Raw genomic sequence first — 24111 nt, 5'->3', positions numbered from 1 at the left:
TGAAGCTAGGAAAACTACATTACCAACTATGCACAGACAAGAACACTTCCGGCCTGCCTCCACGTTCTTTGACCGTAAATCAAAACAAACCAAAGTGGCACTAGAATTGTTTCCCGGAAAACGGAATAAATTAAACGGACTCAACACAAAGTATGCTTATCGTTTTATTGGTTTTTAAGCAAAATGTATCTCTGTGTCTGTCAAATTTAATTTCATACAACTTCTGGGACAAGTTTGTATATTTGGACATCCGCCTTTGTCTATTTTTCACAGGTGTGGCCCAAAATCCAATTTCTCTGAAAACAATTTACTGTTCTTTATAATCTTTCACGCACATTTAAATGACAGTTTAATTCTAAAAGCGGACACAACACACTAGGCATGACAACTGTTTGATAGGACCAAATATTTCACTGCGCAACTAGTGCAGGCTTTACGGCGGTGGTGCTGATGCGGGATGAGTCAGGCTATATGGTGTTGCTGATGTTGCTGCCATTTCATCAGCAAAAATTCCGCACATTTCTTCATCTTCAATACATGGAGTGAAAATAACACACCCCAATATCACCGTTAGAGCATCAGTCGATTCGATACGTGCTTGCGCCAGTGTTGCGTGTGTCACGACTGTTTTTGAGGCTTATTTCGACAAGAACAAAGACGGACTGGCTGTGCCCCTTTTTCCATCGGATATTGTCGAGAATTAATCATAACAGGAGGCAGACGGCAGCGTGCGTAAAGGTGTAACTGTGTTGTCGCACGTTTATGCGTTTCCAAGAGGGACTGTTTTACTGTGTGCTTTCGAGACCATCGAGGGATCCCTTCGCCGACATGGAACTCGCCGTTTCCCAGCTCTGAACGGCTCGATCAAACACAGTAAGCAGAAACCACTTTATGCTCTGCCTGTGGCCCTAGTGTTATTCGTACCATGCTAACGCCGTGATTGCAAATAGCAACACAGGCCTTTAGCCTCGTAGTAGATTGTTTATCCATTATGCGTAGTGTGGATGAAAACAGGTGCAAGGATTACGCAATCAAATAAAGGCGTTTTTGGAATGGATGATAGTAGGCGCAATGCCAACAGCTGCCCATCTGTCAAAGCAGCGGTGATTCTTTTAAGAAAAACAGGCCCATCATTTGCATCATCTAGGCTACTGAACGTCTGGATGCTGCGGTTGCTAAGCTATAGCTTGTAGGAAATGGTGTATCACAGTTGGATAATTGGAGGGCGGTAGGCTTCATGCGCGATAGGCGCATCACTGCTTTTTGGGCACTTTGTACAACTACAGAGAGCTGAAAAGACGTTTTGCGCACAGCCAGACGCACTGTTTTCAACATTTGGACAGACTAATGTGCGGCGGGTTTGATTCGACGTGGTCATCATCGCTCAATATAGGGCCTCAGTTCTCCAAACAAGGGTCCTTCCAAGATAGCATATCATGTGCTAAAAGACCGTGATAAATTACTTCCCACGAGAAATGTGTGATAAAAACACACAATTACTACAATAACGCGCAGCAGGAGGAATTGGTTCAAAGCGCATTAGCTGCGGTTGTGTAAAAACAAATGGGGAGGGATGTGAGCATACTCAAGTGTCATCCTCATTTGAGAAGGCCTGTAGGCTAATTGACTTCCAGAGTACTATGTGAAAGCAGACTGCCATGTCATGTGTTCTTTATTCATATGGGGGACCTACTACACACACGCACTTCAACCAGTTACTGCGCACACATTGGGGAATTTGGGAAAGATTAGTGTATGACCCAAGGCCCGTGGTGACTCCCAAATCGCAGGGCGAGCAACGCACAACATAAATGCCAAGATTGTATTCCCCACACACAGACACTTGCATTACAATTATTTACAGGGGCTGCTATTTGGGCCACGCACGAAGAGTAGTGAAATAGTGTCAAGATGGTCGTTTTGTTCCGGAGTATCATTTCACTTTGAAATACATTATCATTTGCTTATGGCTGTGTAGCGTAACGTAACGTAACGTAACGTGCGCTCCTCACCCGACTCTACCAACAGACCCGGGGCGACATGGAGGCGATATGGCTGTACCAGTTCCGACTGATTGTCATCGGTGACTCCACCGTGGGGAAGTCGTGTCTGATCCGGCGCTTCACGGAGGGCCGGTTCGCCCAAGTGTCAGATCCCACCGTGGGGGTGGACTTCTTCTCTCGCCTGGTGGAAATCGAGCCGGGCAAACGCATCAAGCTTCAGATCTGGGACACCGCCGGCCAGGAACGCTTCAGGTGGGCTTGACATTTACATTGACACTAGGTCACGTTGATACTGGGGGTATCACAGATAGAGCACAGGCAGACAGACACACAGACATACAGATAGACAGATAAACAGATAGATAGACAGACAGGTAGATAGTTAGATAGATAGACAGTAGACTGACAGATAGACAGATAGATAGACAGATAGATAGATAGATAGATAGATAGATAGATAGATAGATAGATAGATAGATAGATAGATAGATAGATAGATAGATAGATAGATAGATAGATAGATAGATAGGCCCAAGGAAGCTGTGTATAAGATGGGCGTGAGTGGAGTGGAGAAGGGTGGGCGTAGAGGAAGAAGGTGGAAAGAAAGAAAGAAAGAGGTGATGAGGCACGTTAATTTCTGTCAGTTGTATACTGCATGGGATGGACCCACCTATTGTGCAGTTGACCAAGGGGTTGTCAAAATTGACTAGCCAAATGCACTATTGAAAATGTGCCACCTTCCCCTCTGCAAGGTGCAAAGATGCAGCAGCAGCAGCAGCAGCAGCAGCAGCTGCAATAGAGATTGCAATACAATATTGTCAGGAATTGAACCTTCAAACCTTGAATACATACAAGAATGTCACACCTCTCCAGTTCAGAATAATGGACAAAAGACCGAAGCTTGAAATCAATATATCACATTCAAACATTTTAAAGAGGGAGAAGAAATGTCAAAACCTGGATAGATGCCAAACCCAACAGCCTTTGCATTCCATCCAATGCTGTCAAATGAGTATTTTTTGTTAGTCAAATATTTATTTCCTTGGCTAAGTTAAGAGCTCTTCACAGAGATCCTCTGGGCATTTTGTAACTTCGAGGCTGCACCGGGGCCGAGTCAGTGAAGCACAATAGTGAAAGACTCAATGGGAAACTCCAATGACACCACACAACACAGCACACACAGTGTGCACCATGTACGATACGATAGTACTTTATTGTCAGTTTGCACTGAAATTCATTTTGCATTGCTGAGAAAGACTTGTTTAAGACAGGACATGCACATAACATCACAAGACTATTGCACATGTGCCATGCTCCACATGCATAAGAACTAACTACCAAATACAGACATATAGACATACATACATACATATACATTACAACCCACATAACTTGAAGACATTACCATTGTGGAGTGATACCATTGTGGATGTAATTGCCTTTATGCCTGTCTCACAAATGCAACAGGCGACCCAAGAGAGTGGTGGGGTGGGTCTGTAAGTACCATGTGCTCAGGGTACGTAGCCTCGTTCGTGGTGGAGAAGAGGGTGGAGGAGGGCAGGCGGTGTGGGCACTCGAACCAGCAAACCTTCCACTACAAGCCTACAATAACCACTTGCCATTGACCATTGCCCATATTGTAATACTGACAGATGCCATCAATTGAGTGAAGAATGGGTGTGTTTGATAAACATTTAATGAACATTTTAATATATAGTTTTGTTTAATGTAGGCCTAGTATATTATTGTACATGCACAGTAAAAACTGGAGTGTCAATTTTACTCTTTAAGAGTTAAATTTAACCCCCTGTCAGATAACATTTGGTCCCGCTCAAAAATAGAGTAAAATTTACTCTTTGGCCAGTGTAAGATTTTTAGAGTTAATTTTACTCTATTTTGTGTCAAAATTAACAATGAGGTGTGTAAAAATATTTAACACTATAGACAGTGTAAGATTTTCAGAGTTAATCTGACTCTACATTGTGTCGAAATTGACAATGGAATGTGTAAAAACACTGATCTCTTTACACTGCCAGAGTAAAATTATTTCACTACATAGAGTAGTTTCCATTATTGAAATACACTAAATAGTGTATATTTATTTCATTTTATATTAAATTAGTTCACTACATAGAGTAGTTTCCATTATTAAAATACACTACATAGTGTGTATTTATTTCATTTTATATAAAATTATTTCACTACATAGAGTAGTTTCCATTATTAAAATACACCGCATAGTGTATATTTATTTCATTTCATATAAAATTTGTTCACTACATAGAGTAGTTTCCATTATTAAAATACACTACATAGTGTATATTTATTTAATTTTATATAAAATTAGTTCACCACATTGAGTAGTTTCCATTTTTAAAATACACTATATAGTGTACATTATATTACTGAAATAGTATTGCTTTTAACTGCTATAACATAAGAAAATACATACAATCAAAGTACTGTAGCAGCATTTATTTGCCAATAACCCCTCGGAGAAAACAATATGGTTCAATATACATAGCGAGTCATTCTCTCCATTCTTGGATAAGGAAGATGAACATGAAAAGCAACAAAATCTTTTTTTCTTTTTGGAAAAGCAACAAAATCTTTGTCCGAGTCACTTCAGAAGCAAATAAATGTTCTTGAACAGCTTCTGTAAATAAAGGTAAGGTGAGCAGCACCTTTTTGTCCTGTATGATCACAACTGAATGACTGACTCTTTTGCATGCTCATGAATTTTCTGGACAATATCTTCCAAAAGTAGTCACAACAGAACACAACAGACTGGGCAATACCTGCTGCTTTTAGATCGGAAATGACAGAGGCACAATTATTTACAAGGTGCTGTGAGGATAATGCTGGCTCTGACTCAACTTCTGCCCCATATGGCTGTTCTGCTGGATTACCCCCCCCCCCCCAAAAAAAACAAAAAACAAAAAAAACAACTATTGAACAAACATGAGCATCCCATTTGGCCACATTGAAGATAAAGAGTCCTTCCCGTACAGAGCCCATGTAATAATTTGAGATGCCTTCCAAGATTGTTTGTTTACTCCACCAAGATCATTTAGAAAGCACTAAATTGTTTAAGGTGATACTGTCCCATTTTTGGAAATTATTTTACACCTCCCCTTCAGTTCAATAATAGGGTTTTACCGTTCTCCTTTACTTTCAACTGTTCTCTGGGTATGGCAGTGCAAACTTTACCTCCAAGCTAGCAGTTAACATTGAGTCCTATGAAACCAGCTGGTGGCTAACTGGTGTCATAGGACTCAATGTTAACTGCTAGCTTGGAGGTAAAATTTGCACTGCCATAACCCGAGAACGGTTGGAAGAATAGGAGACCGGTAAAACCAAGGGGAGGTGTAAAATAAGCTTTTTCCAAAAATGGGACAGTGTCACTTTAAAGGACCACTTCAGTCAATTTCAATAAGCTGTTGCATTGCTCACGCTACCCTTGACTTGTCAGAACCCGGTGATGCCAATTTTTTTCTTTCAGAGAGCTGAGCTATTGTAATGGGGGCAGCTTTTGTTTACTTTTTAAAAATTCTTGACATAGGCCTACTACAAATATTTTCTCAAGAGGTACCACTGTTTGCTAGTTGTCTGCTGATGTTGCATAACCTTTTTAATGTTTTTGGGAATAAATCAAGATGTTTTTTTTTTATGTAAACAAACACCTGCCCCCATTACAATGACCAGGATCTCAGAAAAGGCTGGAAAAAAATCTCAGGTACTGACAAGTCCAGGGTAGTGTGAGCATTACAGCTGCATGTTGATAGTGGCTTAAGTTATCCTTTAATTGAGTCTAACGCACCATTCTAGCTCGTAACTCTGCAATTCTTGGCGTTTCCTTAGTTTTCCCTACATCAATGTTGTAAATGGAAGTTTGGAGAAAAGTGAAAAAGTTGTTCAAGGCAGGACTGTAAGATGTACCAAAGACAAAGTGGGCCTTGAAGAGTTCATCCAGGGCTCCGACTGAGGTGGTGCCTTGGCATGGAAGTGCGTGCTTGTCGATGGCAATGAAGAAGGAGTGAATGCTGCTTTTTGTGGGTCCCTGTGCAAGGAGGTAGGGCTGACGGCTTTCAGTGATGTTGTCTAGATGCTGCTGCAGGCTTGTTCCCGTCTATGACAAAACACATTCAATAACACAATTTATTAGAACAATAACATGACATCACTCTCAACTCTAAAAAATAAAGGATGTAAGAATGTTATGTTACTAGTGGTTGACTCAGGTTTGAGGGAATGATGTGGAGTGCTGTTGGCCCTGGCAGTGGCAGTTGGCAGTGAGGGTGACCATGTTTAAAATTATGTTAGAAAGTGTAAGGGTAGAGGAGTAATGTTTGAAGAGGTGGGCTCAATAGTGGACTCATGTTTGAGGCTGTGCGTGTGCAGGATATTATTCGTATAGTGCACACTTCAAGCTTTCATATGGTATACAACAAGCTACGATTGCCAACTGCAGAATGACTCTAGAGGCCAAACATGTTACTGCTGCTTTTCATGCCTCTTACACTTGAATGACTGCACATCCTACCTGCACTACCTCAACACACACACTTGACTTGATAGTTTAGTACTAACTAGGGCTGAAACATTAGAGCATTCTGTGGCCATGTACAATATGGTGTAAAAAAAAAGTATAGTGGGAGTGCGTTATACTACTGTTACCAGTCGTCATGGTAGAATATCCCTCCTGGTGGTGATGATGGTGGTCACGGTGATGATGATGATGATGGTGGTGTTTTGTAGTGATGGTCTTTTTAACTTTTTAACTTATTTATTATTGTTCTAGCCCCCTCTCCTCCTTTTTATGAAGCTGCTAATGCACTTTTTACAAATGCACTTTCACTTTTACTAATGTACTTGATGTTTTTAACAGAGATATTTCTATTTTCTTTAACATCTCTATTTCTATGTATCTTATATATACTTTTTTAACCTCCTGGTCCTGTGTTGCATGTATGCTGTCTGCTGTTTTTGCACAATCTGTATGTTACTGCTGCAACAAATGAATTTCCCCATGGCGGGATAATAAAGGGCATACTATACTATACTATACTCCCCGACTATAAATGGTGTGTGTGTTTGTGTGTGTGTGTGTGTGTGTGTGCCAGGGGGACGGTGGTGGTCTAGTCTGGTCTAAGGAAAGGCTTCATGTATGGGGTATGAAGTGTTGTTGGAGTGGAGGGGTGGTGGGAGGACTTGATTCATTGTCAAATATAATTCTAGTGTACCTTTTGGAATTTGATGAGGTGATCCACTGCATTAGATGCTGATATCTTCCCTGGCTTCTTGCGTCCCTGTGCGGATGGCGGTAGCAGATGTAGCAGCAGTATGATGGCAGACGTATCACTGTCCCAGCCTTAAGTCAAACAAGCATCATGTTAACATTCAGCCATACTTTTCCACGGTCCTCAATATATTTAGCAACATGCTTCTCCACATTCAAAGACTTACCATTTTCAACTTCAGTGGATGTCTCAGCATTGTGCATCAAATCAAGAAGGTCTGTGGAGGGGACCAGTCCATGGCTTTCCTTAATGACTCTTGCCCTGAAAGTGGTAGGCCATCTCTCCAGGAATTTATTGGCAGTCTGCTCGCCAAACATCAGTCTGAAATCCTGCTCTACCTGTAATTTGAAAAGGAAAAAAAAAAAAAAAGGAAAGGAGGACAACTGCAGTCAGTACCTTGTGCAACATTTTACAATAGGCCTCACTCTTCAATCAAGTCAAGTCAAGTCGTCTTTATTGTCGATTTCTTTACATTAGTGGTCATACAAAGAATTTGAAATAACATTTCTTACTTTCCCATGCAGACATAGACGTAGACTTTAGGTGTGGACATAGACAATTAGACATAGACAATACGCATACATTACACCTAGAGTACCTATAAAATACCATTACAGACATATAATGAATGTAGAACTAGATGTCTTACCAGTCCTGGTGTGTCCAGGAACCGTGGAAAAACTGAGAAGACCTCTGCAGATTTGTCATGGTCATTGACCATTGCTTGGCGGTAACTGAAGGTGGTTTTCATTTTTTCACGGATGGTTTCCTCATCAGCAGAATGTCTCAACACAGCGATAGCGGATTCCACTTCCTCATCAGTCAGGACTTCGGCAGTAAAGGGTGTAGTACGTCCATGGCCTGGCCCACCAACTTTAAAACAAAACAATTTTGTTGTTAATGTTTAGAACTGCACAGTTGTATATCTTCCTTTAAACACACTTCACAGGTTGACCATTCACCCACATTATAAATGTTACCTTTAGGAGATTTAACTGCTGGAACTCTTTCCTCAGAAGCCTTTCGTTGAATGGTCTTCAACCGCCATGCAATGTATCCTGAACCACTTTCCGGATCGTAGTAGTGTTCCTATGTATAATATACAGTATGCACAGTATAATGTACACTCATACGGTAACACTTTATTTTAGTGTTACATCTATTAGCACTAGCACATACAATGTTAATGCCTGTATACGTAACTTGTAAGGCAAGTACTAAGCAAAATCAAACATTAGGCATGTGTTTGCAAATGTCTTGTTCATGCACAATTAGGGATTTATTACCAATATAACCTTAGTAAGGACCTAACAAAATGTTTGATTTTGCTTAGTACATGCCTTAAAAGTTACTTATACCGGCATTAACATTGTATGTATTCGTGGTTATAGATGTAACACTAAAATAAAGCGTTACCATTCATACAAGCAACAGTTTGAAGGGGTGATATTGTAAAACCTTTACTTACATAGCCATTCTGTGAGTATGGGTCTTCAAGATATGGAAACAGAGCGATAATCCCCTGTGCATACATCACTTTCACACTCCGCGGTGGCGAGGTCCTGGTGTATTCAATAAACAACATTATTAGAGGACACTGAACACCATAATCGAAAGAATAATTGCAATGATGTTTAACTGTCTCATGATAACACATTTGACCTATACTTACCCATGTGTTTCCGTCATTTCTGCAGCAAGTATGTTGATGAGCCGTCTTCTGGTTGAATCTGTGATTGATTTTGTTTTTGCATACTCCTCGATGATACGGTCACCTCCAGGCTTTGTAGTCAGGATTTTTTCAATCAGCTAAAAGATAACATATGAAGCAATGTATTTTGAAAAACTGTTGGTAATTCTGAAACAAACAAGATACATACACGATGTGCAAATTAAACCCCGTATATCCACCCACACCCACAAACTCACAGTTTTTGCTTCATAGTTGATGCGGCAAGGCCTTTTAGGTGGACTGCCTTGGGCTGCAACGGGTTCCTCAGCTGGCTCAAGGGGTTCCTCAGCTGGCTCAAGGGGTTCCTCAGCTGGCTCAAGCAGGGAGAAGTTGAGGATCACTGTGTCGTCAGATGCAGTAGACCCTGGAGATGATGTGAACTGAGGGTTACCTGAGCATTGGAAAATATTAACACAATTACATTACATTACATTACATTACATAGCTGATGCCTTTGAACAGAGCGACCTACAAGGAGGAAATTCAAGCAAGTACAGAGTAAGGGGTTGGCACAGAGTACAGCAGTATACAAGTAATTAGTAGCAAAATTTAGATAATAAACAAAGATATCTAGGTGCAGTGTACAGTTGCAACAGCATTGTCCAACACATGGTCAAATAAAATGTAGCAAAAAAAAAAAATAAGATACATAAAAAAGTGTTAAACAATGGCTTCTAAGCAGTGGCTTACATAGTTCAACACTTCCACCTAAATGATGTATGTGTAAATCATATGCAAGTAGGCAACACTTACCAGGTGCTTCATTGGCCAATGAAACTAGGAAAGGTCCATGGAACTCTTTTACGAGCTCCTCAAAAACTTCGGCGTCTACCTCTGTGTTAGACTGGTCATAAACTTTGAGGTCCAACCATCTGTCTTCGGGGATGTTGAACTTCAAACTCACTGGAGTACAAAATAAATAGTGCACAAAATTATCTGATGAGAAATAATTGCAGTATGTCACCACTTTAAGTTACATTAAGCTACATTAAGATAGGCCTACTTTCAATTCAAATTAGGCGACTAACCTTCTCTCAAGAAATCATCAAACGTCAGTTCAAGCATCTTTATGTACTTCTGCACTCCACCAAATGAGACACGCAACAGCATTTTCTGTTAAATTTGAGAAAGTTGAGAAACTGTTAATACCCGTCAACATATTCACATATTAAAGGGACAGTTTGGTCAATTTCAACATGCAGTTGTAATGCTCACACTACCCTCGACTTGTCAGTGCCTGAGATTTTGTTTTCTTCTTCTTCAGCCGTTTCCGAGATCCTGGTCATTGTAATGGGGGCAGCTCTTTGTTTATATTTCAAAAAAACATTTGTATTTATTCCCAAAAACATCCAAAAGGTTATAAAACATCAGCAGACAACTAGCAAACAGCAGTACCTTTTGGGAAAATATTTGTAGTTGGCCTATGTTTCATTTTTTAAAAATGTAAACAAACGCTGCCCCCATTAGAATTGCTCATATCTCGGAAAGGGCTGAGCCGAAAAATGTGGCATCACCAGGTACTGACAAGTCAAGGGTAGCGTGAGCAATACAAATGCATGTTGAAATTGACCAAACTGTCCCTTTAACACACTCACACAGTTGGATCAGGAACACTAACGAGCTGGTTTGTAGGATACCTGTATGGGAGGCACTGATCAGAACATGAAACACAGTCATCCTTGTCCATGTCCTTATGAACTTCTTAAAGCCAACTGAGTTGCCTCAACACTACACATCCACATAACATCTGTTAAATAGATGATTGCATATAATTCTTCAGCAAAACATGGGAAAACAGGTAAATTGCTCCTAATTGCAGTATCCAATCACGTGGCCTCTCTCTCTTGCTCGCTCACACACACACACACACACACACACACACCTTCCCCATCACACTCTCTCCTCGGTTCACCCATTTGCGCTGGCCTTCAGCTGCACCAGTGTTCTAAACAAAACAGTTGTCAGGTCACACACACACACACACACACACACACACGACAGAGCGAGCCTGCCAGCGCGCGTGCACACACGACACCCTTTCCACACTCATATCCCCTTCCTCGTCCATTAATTGGATTGCATTTACCAAACTTGCAAAAATAAAGGCTAGTCAGCAGATGACTCTCAACTACTACAACATTCAAAGCAACTGAAACGCGTCGACAACAATACACCCTTTCCTATTCCACTCACACTTCTTCCTCTGTTGATCTGCACTGACGAAAGCTGCACCGGCTAAGCGAAACGCTAGAACTCGGTGGTTCTCAACAGCAGCATGAGTCAAAAACACCACAGTTGACACCAAACCCATATTTGACGCATGTGTATGATTACCGGCATCGAAGACTTGGCAAGCCATGCAGGGACTAGTTCTAGATGTAGCTATGTTACGTGACGAATCAATAATCATTTTTATATACTACACGTGTGTCCACGCATGCCCAAACAGAACATTCCTGGTGTCAAGCATCAACTACGAGCGGGCAGTTTAGCGTGCTAATCTATGAGGTGGACGAGTAGATGAATCTCTCAAATCTACAACTTACCATAAAACTGAGCAACACTTAACTATAAACGGGTTCCAACACTAACATATTCTTAATGTTAACATCGAGCATTTCTGGTTTCAGAGCCACAAATTAAGCACGAGCACATCACCTTGCAAAACATTGGGCACGTTCTCAAGTGAACTTTTGAACCTTTGCAATGCTAATGCCATTGGGGGAAACCCATACAATCTGGGAAACCACGTTGTCAAGCTAGCTAGCTTAGCACTACATTTTGGTACGGGTAACCCAAATTCAGCAAACAAGAGAAAACTTCAATACTCACCACACCACACGGCGTCAGCATGCAAGCAAATGCAGTCGGATTTTGTTTTCATTTAAAACAACTATTCATTGGTCTAACTTCTAAAAGCTATGTAGCCTAATATTGCAGTCGAATGCATCAGTGAAAAATACGAATTGGCTAGCCTACATATATGCATGCCTAATTTAACCTAATACACATACAGTAGTCTATCATCAGCATCAGTGTATTGAAAAATGTTGGTCATAAACAGCAAAAACTCAATAAATATTCAAATCCACTTACCACGCAGGGAGAGAAACTACTTCCAACATGCCATGCCAGCTCCAGCTCCGGTTCTAGAATTTTCGCGGGGAATCATCACCCTGCAGAGTTATTTTGTCTGAGGAGTTACTCTGCCTTTTGTTATAACCTCTCTATCAAGAGAAAAATAGATTTACACTGAAATGTTGACACTCACTTTTTTACTCTCACTTTTGACACTACCATTTGGAGGAGTTTACTCTGCCTATTGTTATAACTACTCTATTCAGAGGAAAATGTGTTTACACTGCAATATTGACACTCCATTTTTTACTGTGTACATATAAATGAAAGTATGCAAGTGCAGTATTTCAATCTGAAGAAGACGCACACAGCGTCGAAACGTCAGTCATTATGTTTTCACCACAATAAAATACTGAAAAGTATCTGAGTGCTCCAGTCATCCCTGGCCTAGTCTTTCTGAAGTGGACCAGTTTACTCTACATTGCAGTATTTCAATGTTGCCTAATTTCAGTGTATTGTTCTTGGGGGAGGGGGGCGGGGCCTTGAGATATAATGTGAGATATAATGTCTCGTTTTCAATTTCGTTTCCCTAATTACACTGTGCAAACCACCACACATGCACTTGATCACATTTTCTCACCATCGCAAACAAACAATGCCCCTCACTCCCCATTCCCCTCAACCCAAACTTTGTCTCTCAATTCATATTTACTACTCAACATCCGACACCTCGCTTGCACCTCAACTCAGCCTCCATGTGCCTGTTGCAATAGTGGTATCAGACGTATGTTGGTATTACTGTTGTGTCCCTGTAGCGAAGGGGAGTAGAGTTGCCAAGCTGGGACTCGAACCCAGACCTTCTGGGGTAGTAAACCGGGGCTCTGCTCGCAACTCCAAAGAGCCTTTGGTGAAGTGGTCAGAGCCCCGGTTTACTACCCCAGATGGTCTGGGTTCGAGTCCCAGCTGGGCAACTCTACTCCCCTTCACTACAGTCCCCAGCCCGATCTCGTCCTCTCCTACACAAGGGAAATCTGTCCTCCCTTATGTCTCCTCAACTCATCTCCCTCTCTTCTTCTTCCACACTTCTTTACCCTCTCATCCTTCCCTTCTCTCCTCCGCTCCTACTACTACTACTACTAATATTTCAAAATGAACTAGTTCGTTCATAGTTCATAATCTTTCAAAATGAACTAGTTCATTCATAGTTCACAAAATAAACAAGGCCTAGTTCAGCACTGGTACAACACTGGTTGTGTCCCCAGTCGGATTGCATCCTCTCCTACACAAGGGAAATCTCCTCAACTCATCTCCCTCTCTTCTTCTTCCACACTTCTTTACCCTCTCATCCTTCCCTTCTCTCCTCCGCTCCTCCTCCCTGGGCTTGTATCTTCAGACTTCCTTCTCTCTCACCCCTCCTCCGCTCCGCTTCATTCTTCTCGTTTCGTCTCTTCCTCTCTTCTTCTGCCACACTTCTTTACCCTCTCATCCTCCCCTTCTCCACACTTCCTTCTCTCACCCCTCCTCCGCTCCGCTCTTCTCGTTTCGTCTCTTCCTCTGGACCTCTTCTCTCTACACCTCTTTTTCTCACTCATTCATTCTCTCCTCTCCCTCTTCCCTTCCTCCTCGTCTATGTTTCTCACTCCTCGCAACACATCTAGCTGTCAGCTGCCTCAAGTTCTTCTCACTCTCTCTCTCTCTCTCTCTCTCTCTCTCTCTCTCTCTCTCTCTCTCTCTCTCTCTCTCTCTCTCTCTCTCTCTCTCTCCATCTTTTAACACCCCTCCTCCTCCTCTCTTGCAGTCACCACCATCACCATCAGCCACCCCCATCCTCTGTCGTTTTCATTCCAAATATATCTGCTCTCTCTCTCTCTCTCTCTCTTTCTCGCCCTCTCTCTCTCTCTCTGTCTCTTCAGTTCCTCTCCTCCTCCGCTCGTCCTCCCTCCTTCCTCTTCTTGCCTCTTTAGAGTCACTTCACACAATTATCTCTCTCTCTCTCTGACACACACACACACACACACACACACACACACACACACACACACACACACACACACACACACACACACACACACACACACACACACACACACACCTCTCTCTCCCTCCTCTCACCCTTCCTGGTCTTATTCTGCTAATAGAAGTCTTCACACCACCGTGTTCATTATCTGTGGCTGTTGAGGTGTCTCTTAACTGCGTTGGTAAGTGGGAACAGACTGTAGTCACGATTCACGGATGCTGTGGGTTTGGTTTTGTTTGTCTGGACTAAACAAGGCCACAAGGTCACAGAGTGAACCTGATGAAGAAACAGCGAAACGCGTCGTTCACCAAATAAACTACTAGCAAAGAATACCAGTGTGCGGTGATTCATCCTTCCTTTACTAGGCCACAAGGTTCTTCTTTCTCCAATGGAGCACAATCTTCTTTGAGCTCTGCCCATCACATAGTTTCTTTATTCAAGATTCAAGATTCTCTTTAATGGTCCCGAAGGAAATTTGTCTTGGACATACATAGCTGCCACATACACACAACACTGATACACATGACGCCAAAAAACAATAAACAAAACAAAAAACACATACCAACATACATACATACATACATACATAAAGTGCCATCATAGAGATACTCAAGTGCATATCTACTACAGCCTCCTACACACATACATGGCATTACAAGGATGGTAGTTGTTAATGACCTGCGTTCAATAGGTTCACAGACACAGGGACAAAAGAAAACCTATACCTATTCAAAAACCTTTTCTTGTTTTTAACTGGTAATCTGAATACCAGAGGGTAGCAGCTCATATTCTGGATACAGAACATGTGATGGGTCCTCAATTATTTTCCTAGCATGCCTTACTACAGACTCTTCATATATTGCTTGAAGGGTGGGGTAGTCCCTCACCCCCACTACTACTTTCAGCACAGAGCGGGTCAGTCTGTTAATTTGAGACTTCACTTTCACTGTCAGGTTTCCAAACCACACAGTGATTGCATAGCGTATTACACTCTCAACAACAGACAGCACAGTAAAAATCTGTAAGCATAGGCACCATCTGCGGGGTGGATTGTCAGATGTTGAAAATAAAAAAAAGAGCCATGAGAAATGATGTACTGTACATAGACGAGGAAGAAGAAGGAGAGGAGAGAATGAGTGAGAAAAAGAGGTGAAGAGAGAATGAAGCGGCGTGGAGGAGGGGTGAGAGAGAGGGAAGTCTGAAGATACAGGCCCAGGGAAGAGGAGACGAAGGGAAGGATGTGAGGGCAAAGAAGTGTGGCAGAAGAAGAGATGTGCTGAGGAGACAGGGGGGAGGACAGATTTCCCTTGAGTGCGTTACAATATGCGACCTTGCCTCCTCCACTTGTGCTTGTTGCCTTGTCCTCCTGCCCCCACCTCCGTGGAGAAAACGATAAAGTTTCCCAGCTGTCAGCCTTGAGGGACTGTTTTTGTTTCACCATCCAGTTTGCAAATGAGAAAAAATCTCTACAATTGAGCTTTTGCGAGATATTGAAATATAATGCTGTTGTCAGTGATGTCATCATGACATATTACTTCCTGGTAAGAGGAGACAAGCAAGTGGAGGAGGCAAGGTCGCATATTGCAACGCACTCCTGGTGTAGGAGAGGATGCGATCGGGCTGGGGACACAACAGTAATACCAACATACATCTGATACCAAGTAAATGAAAGATGAATCACCGCACATTGGTATCTTTGCTGGTAGTTTATTTGGTGAACAACGCGTTTCGCTACTGCCTCATCAGGTTCACTCTGATACCACTATTGCAACAGGCACATGGAGGGGGAGTTGAGGTGCAAGTGAGGTGTCGGATGTTGAATATTGAATATTAAATATGAATTGAGAGAAAAAGTTTGGGTTGAGAGGGTGGTGAGTGTTTTTTTTTTTTTTGTTTGTTTGTTTGCGATGGTGAGAAAATGTGATCAAGTGCATGTGTGGTGGTGTGGAGAGGAGAGGAGGAGAAGAAGGGAAGAATGGCAGCTCAAAGAGGTGTAGAGAGAAGAGGTCCAGAGGAAGAGACGAAACGAGAAGAGCGGAGCGGAGGAGGGGTGAGAGAAGGAAGTGTGGAGAATACAGGCCCAGGGAGGAGGAGTGGAGTAGAGAAGGGGAGGATGAGAGGGGAAAGAAGTGTGGAGGAAGAAGAGAGGGAGATGAGTTGAGGAGATTTCCCTTGTGTAAGAGAGGATGCAATCCGACTGGGGACACAAACAGTGTTATACCACTGCTGAACTAGGCCTTGTTTATTTTGTGAACTATGAACCAACTAGTTCATTTTGAAAGATTATGGACTATGAACGAACTAGTTCATTCTGAAAGATTAGTAGTAGTAGTAGTAGTAGTAGTAGTAGTAGCTTTATTATCCCCCGTTGGGGAAATTTCTTCTAGTGAGAGGAGCGTAAGACATGAAAATAAACACAATACAGTCAGATTCCCAAGCAGATTTACCCCAAACAACCCATTCCCCCATAACATAGACAAGACGTTGGACAAAAACAGATCCATCATCATCCATCAACAGTGGTCAGTCCCAGTTAACCCCATAGCGTGGACAAAGCATGGGAGGATGTGCAAGCAGCAAATAAATAAATAAATATAGATTATGAACTATGAGCGAACTAGTTCACTCTGAGAGCTGTGAACTGAACTATGAACTAGTTCATGTAGAAAATGAACTTTCCCAACACTGGACACAATAGTATACCAACATTCATATGATACAACTATTGCAACAGGCACGTGGAGGGGGAGTTGAGCATGCGATCACGTAATAAAAATGTGATCTTTCCTCGTATTCCAGGTCCATCCCCTGGGCCTACCGTAATATGAAATACGTAATAAAAAATGTAATCTTTATATGAAATACGTAATAAAAATGTAATCTGTACATGAAATACGTAATATGTGTGATATTTTCAATCACCCGGGCCTACTACTGTAATATGAAATACGTAATAATATGAAATACATACAAAAATATAATCTTTTCTGTTCTCGTCGTCAGGTCCATCACTAGGGCCTACTACCGTAACTCGGTGGGCGGTCTGCTGCTGTTCGACATCACCAACCGACGCTCGTTCCAGAACGTTCACGAGTGGCTGGAGGAGGCGCGTAGTCACGTGCAGCCGCACAGCATCGTCTTCCTATTGGTCGGACACAAGTGTGATCTGGAGCCCCAGAGACAGGTGAGGATGGACACACACACACACGCACACACACACACACACACACACACACACACACACACACACACACACACGCACACACGCACGCACGCACGCACGCACGCACGCACGCATGCACACACACACACACACACACACACACACACACACACACTAGGCAGTCCCACTGCATTGTCATTCTATTGGTGGGACACAAGAGTGAGGTGGAGACACAGAGACAGGTGAGGACGGACGCACGGACGCACACACACACACACACACACACACACACACACACACACACTAGGCACAAGAGTGAGGTGGAGACACAGAGACAGGTGAGGACGGACGCACGTATACACACACACACACACACGCAAACAGATGTGCACTGGGGCAGTCGTGGTGTATAATGGTTAGGGAGTAGGACAGTAAATCACAGGGTTGCAGGTTCGAATCTCACCCTTACGCTAGGGATTAATATCACTTCTTTTCTCTCTCAGGTGAGTCGGCAGGAGGCGGAGAAGCTGGCGGCGGCGTACGGCATGCGCTACGTGGAGACCTCGGCGAGGGACGCCATCAACGTGGAGCGGGCCTTCACCGAGCTGACGCGCGACATCTTCGAGCTGGTGAAGCGCGGCGACATCACCATCCAGGAGGGCTGGGAGGGCGTGAAGAGCGGCTTCGTGCCCAACGTGGTGCACTCCTCCGAGGAGGTGACCAAGAGCGACCGCCGCTGCCTCTGCTGAGCTGGGAGGACGGGAACGGGCGGATGGGTGGACGGACGGATGGAGCGCGATGGATGGATGGATGGATGGATAGATGGCTGGATGGACCTCCTCAAAACTACATACATCATACTCAACTCCTTTTTTGCTGAGCTAAGAGATGTGATGGATGGATGGATTGGATGGACGGATGGACGGATGGATGGATGGATGGAGTGACTGCCCTGGGACCTCCGCTAAACACCCTAAATCTTCATCATACTCTATCTTTCCTGACCTCCTCCTCAACTGCTCCACTCTTTCTTTGCTGAGCTGGAAGAACGTGATGGATGGATGGATGGATGGATGGAGTGACTGCCCTGAGAAGGGACCGCCTCAAAGCTCCCTAAAACGTCATCATACTACAATATCTTTTCTGACCAGAACTGAGATGCTCTCACCTTTTCAACACCCTCATTTTCCACCTCAACTACTCAACACCTTCTTTGCTTTGCTGGGCTGGGAGAATGGATGGATGGATGGAACGCGATGGCTGGATGGACCCTCTCAAAAATAGCCCTAAAACTACATAGTACATCACACTGTACCTTTTCTGACCTGGTTAGAGGTACTCAACTCCTTTTTTGCTGAGCTGGGAGAACAGATAGACCGAATGTGATGGATGGATGGAATAGATGGATGGATGGATGAAATAGATGGATGGATGGAGTAGATGAAGTTTCTGTTCCTGTTTTATGCCCCAAAATCAACACCATTCACCACACATTCAAACCATCATGATCTCTCTTGACTCTTTTTGTGCTTGCTATTCTTCCATTCTGCCTGACCTGAGACCCTCTGACCCGCATACAACTTCCCTAGTTTCCCCCTCATCGTCCTCTTGTCCGTGCTGCGCTGAGAAGGATGCAATATTCTGTGTCCATCGCACCCACCCTCCCACCATCTGGTCTCCATTCAGTCAGTGGAGGAGCATTTTCACCTAATTTCAGTAGAAGAGCCCGCATTCCTCATTTCCCTAAGAAAATGAGGATGCCAGGCTCTTATATTAGATGATTTACCTCTTAACTTCACCTGATTTACTCTTGAACCAGTTTCTTAGTATAACCCTCTGTTCTCCTGAGGCGATTCATCCAGTATCCTAACCTCTCTCTCTCTCTCCACCTCTCTCCTTCTTTTTCTCTCTCTCCATCATAATGTTTGATCTCCACTAGAAGGATGTTTTTTTAAAATTCTCACGTTGCCTGCTTTTTGGATGCTTGACCCCTTAAGACCTTTGATTTCAAATAGAAGCTCCGCCCATTGTTATTCTCCTCTCGTCAAATTAGATTGCTCCCCACAACAACAAAAACAACAACAACAACATATCCCCCAATGAAACGCCACTCTTGTCTTTTGGAGCCATTTTTGGACTTTACCCCCGTCCCTGCACCTGTCGTCTCGTCGCCCCCCCTCCTTTTCTTGCTGCTAGATGAGGGACAAGATGATCCAGTTGAAATATGAGTTTTTGGTAAACAAATATACTCAATAGGATGTTTTTTTTCTTAAATGCTTTGGTTTGGGCCTGTGTGTCTGACATGGTGGACAGTAGAGCATGTCTTTGAACACGGCACATGGAACAGAAGCCAAGGACAGGCGGCCATCAAGCAGACGGGCAGGACTGGTACTGGTAGATAGGTGCGCGTGTTTCTGACAAGAGAGACCAATGCTTTTTCTTCTCTCCCCCGTTACCAAAAAACACTTGTTTATCTCCGTGAAAGACCCCCCCTCTGAACTGAGATTGAGCTTGTGACTGTTGTGGACTGGCTGTGACACTGGATAAAGTTGCACTGGACCCTGATACTCGATGAAAAGACAGGACACAGAAGAGTCAACAGAAAAACGGCGGGACAAAATTTCCACAATTTCAGATTGTGTGTTGTGGTGGCCGTTGCTTGTGTCTCAAGATGGCGCACTTGTGCACTTCGGGCACTGTGTTACAGTGTGTAACCAATACGCCATGTGCACTGAAACATAGTGCCCGAAGTGCGCAAGTGCGCCATCTCAGACACGGCATGTGTGTGAGTGTGTGTGTGTGTGTGTGTGTGTGAGTGTGTGTGTGTGTGTGTGTGTGTGTGTCTATGACCCTTCCAAGCCTGCCTAATAACAATACTGGGATTCGAACTCTCCAATGGTACAACCTTCTGTTCAGCTGGCATCGGGCTACACTGCACATTTATGACATAAAATTGCATTCCAAACAAACAAACACAAAAAAAAGAGAAAAAAAAAAGAAACAAAAACGAGCGACCATCTGAAATGACGTGAAATACATACATCGCACCATCTCTGTAGTAGTTGTGTTTTAGCTTTCAATTATTGCATTTTTATCCACTAAAAAGGCCAAAAAGAAAGAACCCACAAGAAGGGATATTTACGAGTATAAAAACACTGTTCTGCCTTCCTCGCTGAGCTGTTTGAGACCGTTTCAGACTGGAATGATACTTATTTAGGACTGAAAGTATCGTTGGACTTTTGTGAACAAGGTGTAACAGAAGAACAAAGCGTCCAGAGAACGTCAACGTTGATCAGACACCTTGTCACTCTAACAGAAAGTAGGCCGAAAGAATGGGACTGTTTTAAAGAGTTGACAAGAGAGACCTGTGCCCATAGACATGTGTACTGTCTTGATATGTGTCTATGCTTGTGAGCCCCTTCTTCTGCATATCTGATCTCTTGCTTCACACCATCACTTCAAAAGGGAAGTATGCAGATTTAACTGACAACTAACATTCACTGCATTGCCGCCTTTATTTCGTTTGTTGTTTTTTTTTAAAAAATACTTATTGTTTTTTTTGTTTGTTTGTTTGTTTGTTTGTTTGTAAAAGGTGATGGCTAATTTGTTATGCGTCACTGAATGTACTTCCTGATAATGCCATCAGACTAACAATCAGTGGTGATCTCTACGCGATTGACTACAGAACACAGGCCTGAGGTTTGCTGTACTTAGGAAGGCCATGTCATAGGCTTTTGAAATGATGAGCAGAGGAAAAAAACAAACAAATTTGTACTAATCGATTAACTTTAGCCATCTGTTATTGTTAAAGTAACACACGCTAGTCACGATTGCTACTGTTATGAAGACTATGGTAACTACACTACTTTGAATCTACATTTATTAGTCTGCAGTGAGGGGCAAAATGCATTCATTTGATACAATCCAGGGCCACATACTGTAGTCCAAATGACTCTGTTTTTACCTGTCCAATTCAACAAAGTGATCATTCAACCAGACAATCACCTGGCTGGATTGGACAGGTAAACCTAGGTGATTTGGCACTGGGGTGCATTTCTGGAAAGCATAGTTGCTAATTATGTTAGCTACTTTGTTGGTTGCAATGCAATTTCCCAATCGCAACTACCACAGATGCTAACTGCTAACAACTACGCTTTCCAGAAATGCACCCCTGGATTGTAAGTAATGAATCCATTTTGCCCATGACTGTTTGTCTGTCTCCCTGGATCCCACAGAAGCACAACACCGGGATTTGTTTCAGTTGGCTTGTCTGTGTGGCATATCTGTGGGTGGGAGAGAGGGAGAGGGGGAGGGGGATCTGACGCACAACTGTGTACCAGACCGGATGCTGAGTTGTGTCACACAAACAAACGGATGATCAGATGGATGAACGCCCCCACTCTTTCCCTGCTGTGTGTTGAGTAAGGAATAGTGAACCCCCCCCCCCAAAAAAAACAAGGCCCTCCATTCTCCCCCCAAGTCCCAAACCAGGGAGATTTTATGACAAATATTTTCCCCTCTTTTCACCAGTTACATTTTATGTCTTCTCTATTCTTTGACACCAAAAAGAAAGAAAAAAAAATACAATAAAATAAACAAAAAAGTAACCTCCCACCCAACCCCACCTCCCCCAAAAATATATATTACTCACTTTTTCCAGCTCCTGTCTCCCTATTTGTGCTCTACTACCTTTACCCAGTCCTTCCTACTCCTAATTTTGTCCCAAACCAGCCCCCATACTTTCAAGATATCGCCGTGGAGCTGACCTATTGAATCTGAACTGTCCCAATTCCCCCTCAGGGGCATCCGAGGCTAGGGGAGGGGAGGCTACTACTAGGCCTCTGTCTGAATCCAAAATGTCCGCTCACTCCCTCTACATAGCGCACAATGAAGTGCACACTTCGGACTCAGACTTTAGTCTGAATACAACATGATCACTTTCGTTCACTACATAGGGCACAAGTTGCATTCTTTTGTCCCCTTCATAGTCTAGCAGTGCAATATCAAGCGAACATTCTGATACATAAACCCCAGACTGAATCCAGAAATGACCACTCCAGAGGGGTATACTAAGAAGCTGGTTCAGGAGTTAACCAGATTAGGTTAGGAGGTAAATCCAGACTCTTCTATTAGATGATTTTACCTCTGGAATAAAGCGGGTTTACTCCTGAACCAACTTCTTAGTAGGCCTATAGTATAGGCCCCTGTACAACAAAGGCCATGAGTTACCTTGCTATGCTCTCTTTGTAGTGCACTAGGTAAAGTACATTTTGGACACAGCGCTGTCGGAATCCAAACAGTCAACCCATTTATTACATACAGTTATTCTCAAAGCAATAGTAGTGTATTTAAAAAGTTGAGTAAATGTCAAACTTCAAGATGTCAAGAATTTTGACATTTATTCACATTTTTAGACCCTGCTATTATTTTGAGCATAACTGTAGGTCGTGTGGTGCATTTTGTTCTCTTCAAAGTATGTACTTAACAAGTGAACAGTGTTTGCTACATAGGGCACCAGCCACAATGTTTTAGCAAAGACTCATCTGTTACAGTAAGATGCATCAAGTCTGTACTTTTCCTGTATCCATGTGATGTCAGGTGTATGCCCCTCTAGCACAGTGGTTCCCAACCTATGGGTCGGGACCCAACCTATGGGTCACGAAAGATCCACAGGGGCTCGCGAAACTCTCTTGATTTTAAGGGGTTTCATTATAAATAACATATATGACCCATGTTGAATAAATGAGAAAGGATTTAACTAATATATGCATAGAAGCAACACATTTCAGTGCTATTAAACATTTATTCTATATTTGACCGAAAATTGAGGAATAAAATTACTAAAATGAGTTTTCGCAGGAAACAGAGGGTATCATGTCACTCCCTCTCGTGCAGGCGCCCGCACAGTTGGGTCACCAAAGCTTACAATGGTAAAAACATGGGTCCCTGAAGAAAAATGTTGGGAACCACTGCTCTAGGAGACCTTTGGAGGCCTTTGGAGACCTTAGGTCGACAATAAATGGATCTCCCTTCGCGCGGTAGAGGGGACAACGCCCCTTTAGGATGCCAAACTTGAGCACACTCCTTTGCATTGAGTAGGCGTGGTTTTGGGTATCGTACAATAATAGACGATTCTTTGGTTTTAGTTCCCTCCGTGGTGCACTCTGTAGTGAGCGAGCTGACATTTTGGATGCGGACCCCCCCACTCCCCTTCGGCCGCGGTCCTGATTTGAAGGGGGAGATGTCTATTTCAACCGTTTCAACATGGGTATGGAGTGCTCTGTACCCATTATTTATCATAAATAACTTGAACTGTACTAAAAAAATAAATAAAATGTGATGAACAAAACTCTGGTGTTTTTCCCCCTTTTTTCTGTATTTTAATTTTTAGTTCTAAACGAATGTTTCAACAGGACATACTGTAAGTGATTGAGGTTTCAAATGCCTGAACCTGCCTACACAATCTTCACCCCAGGTTAAAAGCTTTTTTTTTCTTTTTCTAAGTATTATTCTGGGTTTTCTCTGCCTTTATTATGACAGGACAAGTTGTGACAGGAAATTAGCGTGGAGAGAAAGAGACTGGGAGGGTCTGGCACAGCGGCAGAGTTATAGAGAGGGCGAGCAGGGCACTTGCCCCTGGGCCCAGAGCCCTCCCGTATTGGTGGTGGGGGCCCTAATGTGACCTTGGCAGGACGAATGGGGGGCCCTACAAGTGTCTTGACCTGGGGCCCTGTGTGCAATTTTTCCGCCACTGGTCTGGCAAATGGGTTGCCGGTGTAGCAGTCGAGTGCCCAGCCGATTGAGCCAAGGCTGGGCCA

The 24111-nt window shown here is 43.1% G+C and overlaps 2 protein-coding genes and 1 long non-coding RNA gene across 4 annotated transcripts; 1 reads left to right on the top strand and 2 right to left on the bottom strand.

Annotated features, from left to right (window-relative positions):
- The first annotated feature begins 829 nt into the window (after positions 1-829).
- Positions 830-18168, top strand: rab39bb (RAB39B, member RAS oncogene family b). Its single transcript, XM_063193677.1, has 4 exons — positions 830-873; positions 2029-2255; positions 17134-17314; positions 17797-18168. The coding sequence occupies exons 2-4, from the start codon at positions 2041-2043 to the stop codon at positions 18040-18042; spliced, it is 642 nt and encodes a 213-aa protein (XP_063049747.1). The 5' UTR covers positions 830-873; positions 2029-2040; the 3' UTR covers positions 18043-18168.
- LOC134444345 (uncharacterized) lies at positions 5322-8846 on the bottom strand. The gene is made up of 5 exons (XM_063193675.1): positions 8772-8846; positions 7953-8176; positions 7470-7641; positions 7247-7374; positions 5322-6132 (listed from the first exon to the last, which is right to left on the bottom strand). Exons 2-5 carry the CDS (start codon positions 8052-8054, stop codon positions 5815-5817), a joined length of 720 nt encoding a protein of 239 aa, XP_063049745.1. The 5' UTR covers positions 8055-8176; positions 8772-8846; the 3' UTR covers positions 5322-5814.
- On the bottom strand, positions 9290-12408 carry LOC134444349 (uncharacterized). Of its 2 annotated transcripts, none has more exons than XR_010033940.1 (3): positions 12132-12408; positions 10064-10148; positions 9290-9938 (listed from the first exon to the last, which is right to left on the bottom strand). It is a non-coding gene; the product is annotated as an uncharacterized LOC134444349 (long non-coding RNA). The 2 variants fall into 2 exon arrangements; XR_010033941.1 differs by lacking the exon at positions 12132-12408 and having other exon boundaries at positions 9290-9426; positions 9789-9938; positions 10064-10191.
- Positions 18169-24111: the final 5943 nt, after the last annotated feature.

The sequence above is a fragment of the Engraulis encrasicolus genome, unplaced genomic scaffold, assembly GCF_034702125.1.
Source record: "Engraulis encrasicolus isolate BLACKSEA-1 unplaced genomic scaffold, IST_EnEncr_1.0 scaffold_51_np1212, whole genome shotgun sequence".
Classification (NCBI taxonomy): domain Eukaryota; kingdom Metazoa; phylum Chordata; class Actinopteri; order Clupeiformes; family Engraulidae; genus Engraulis; species Engraulis encrasicolus.
Note: the sequence above shows the minus strand (reverse complement) of the source record. Positions and strands in the feature narration are given on the sequence as shown.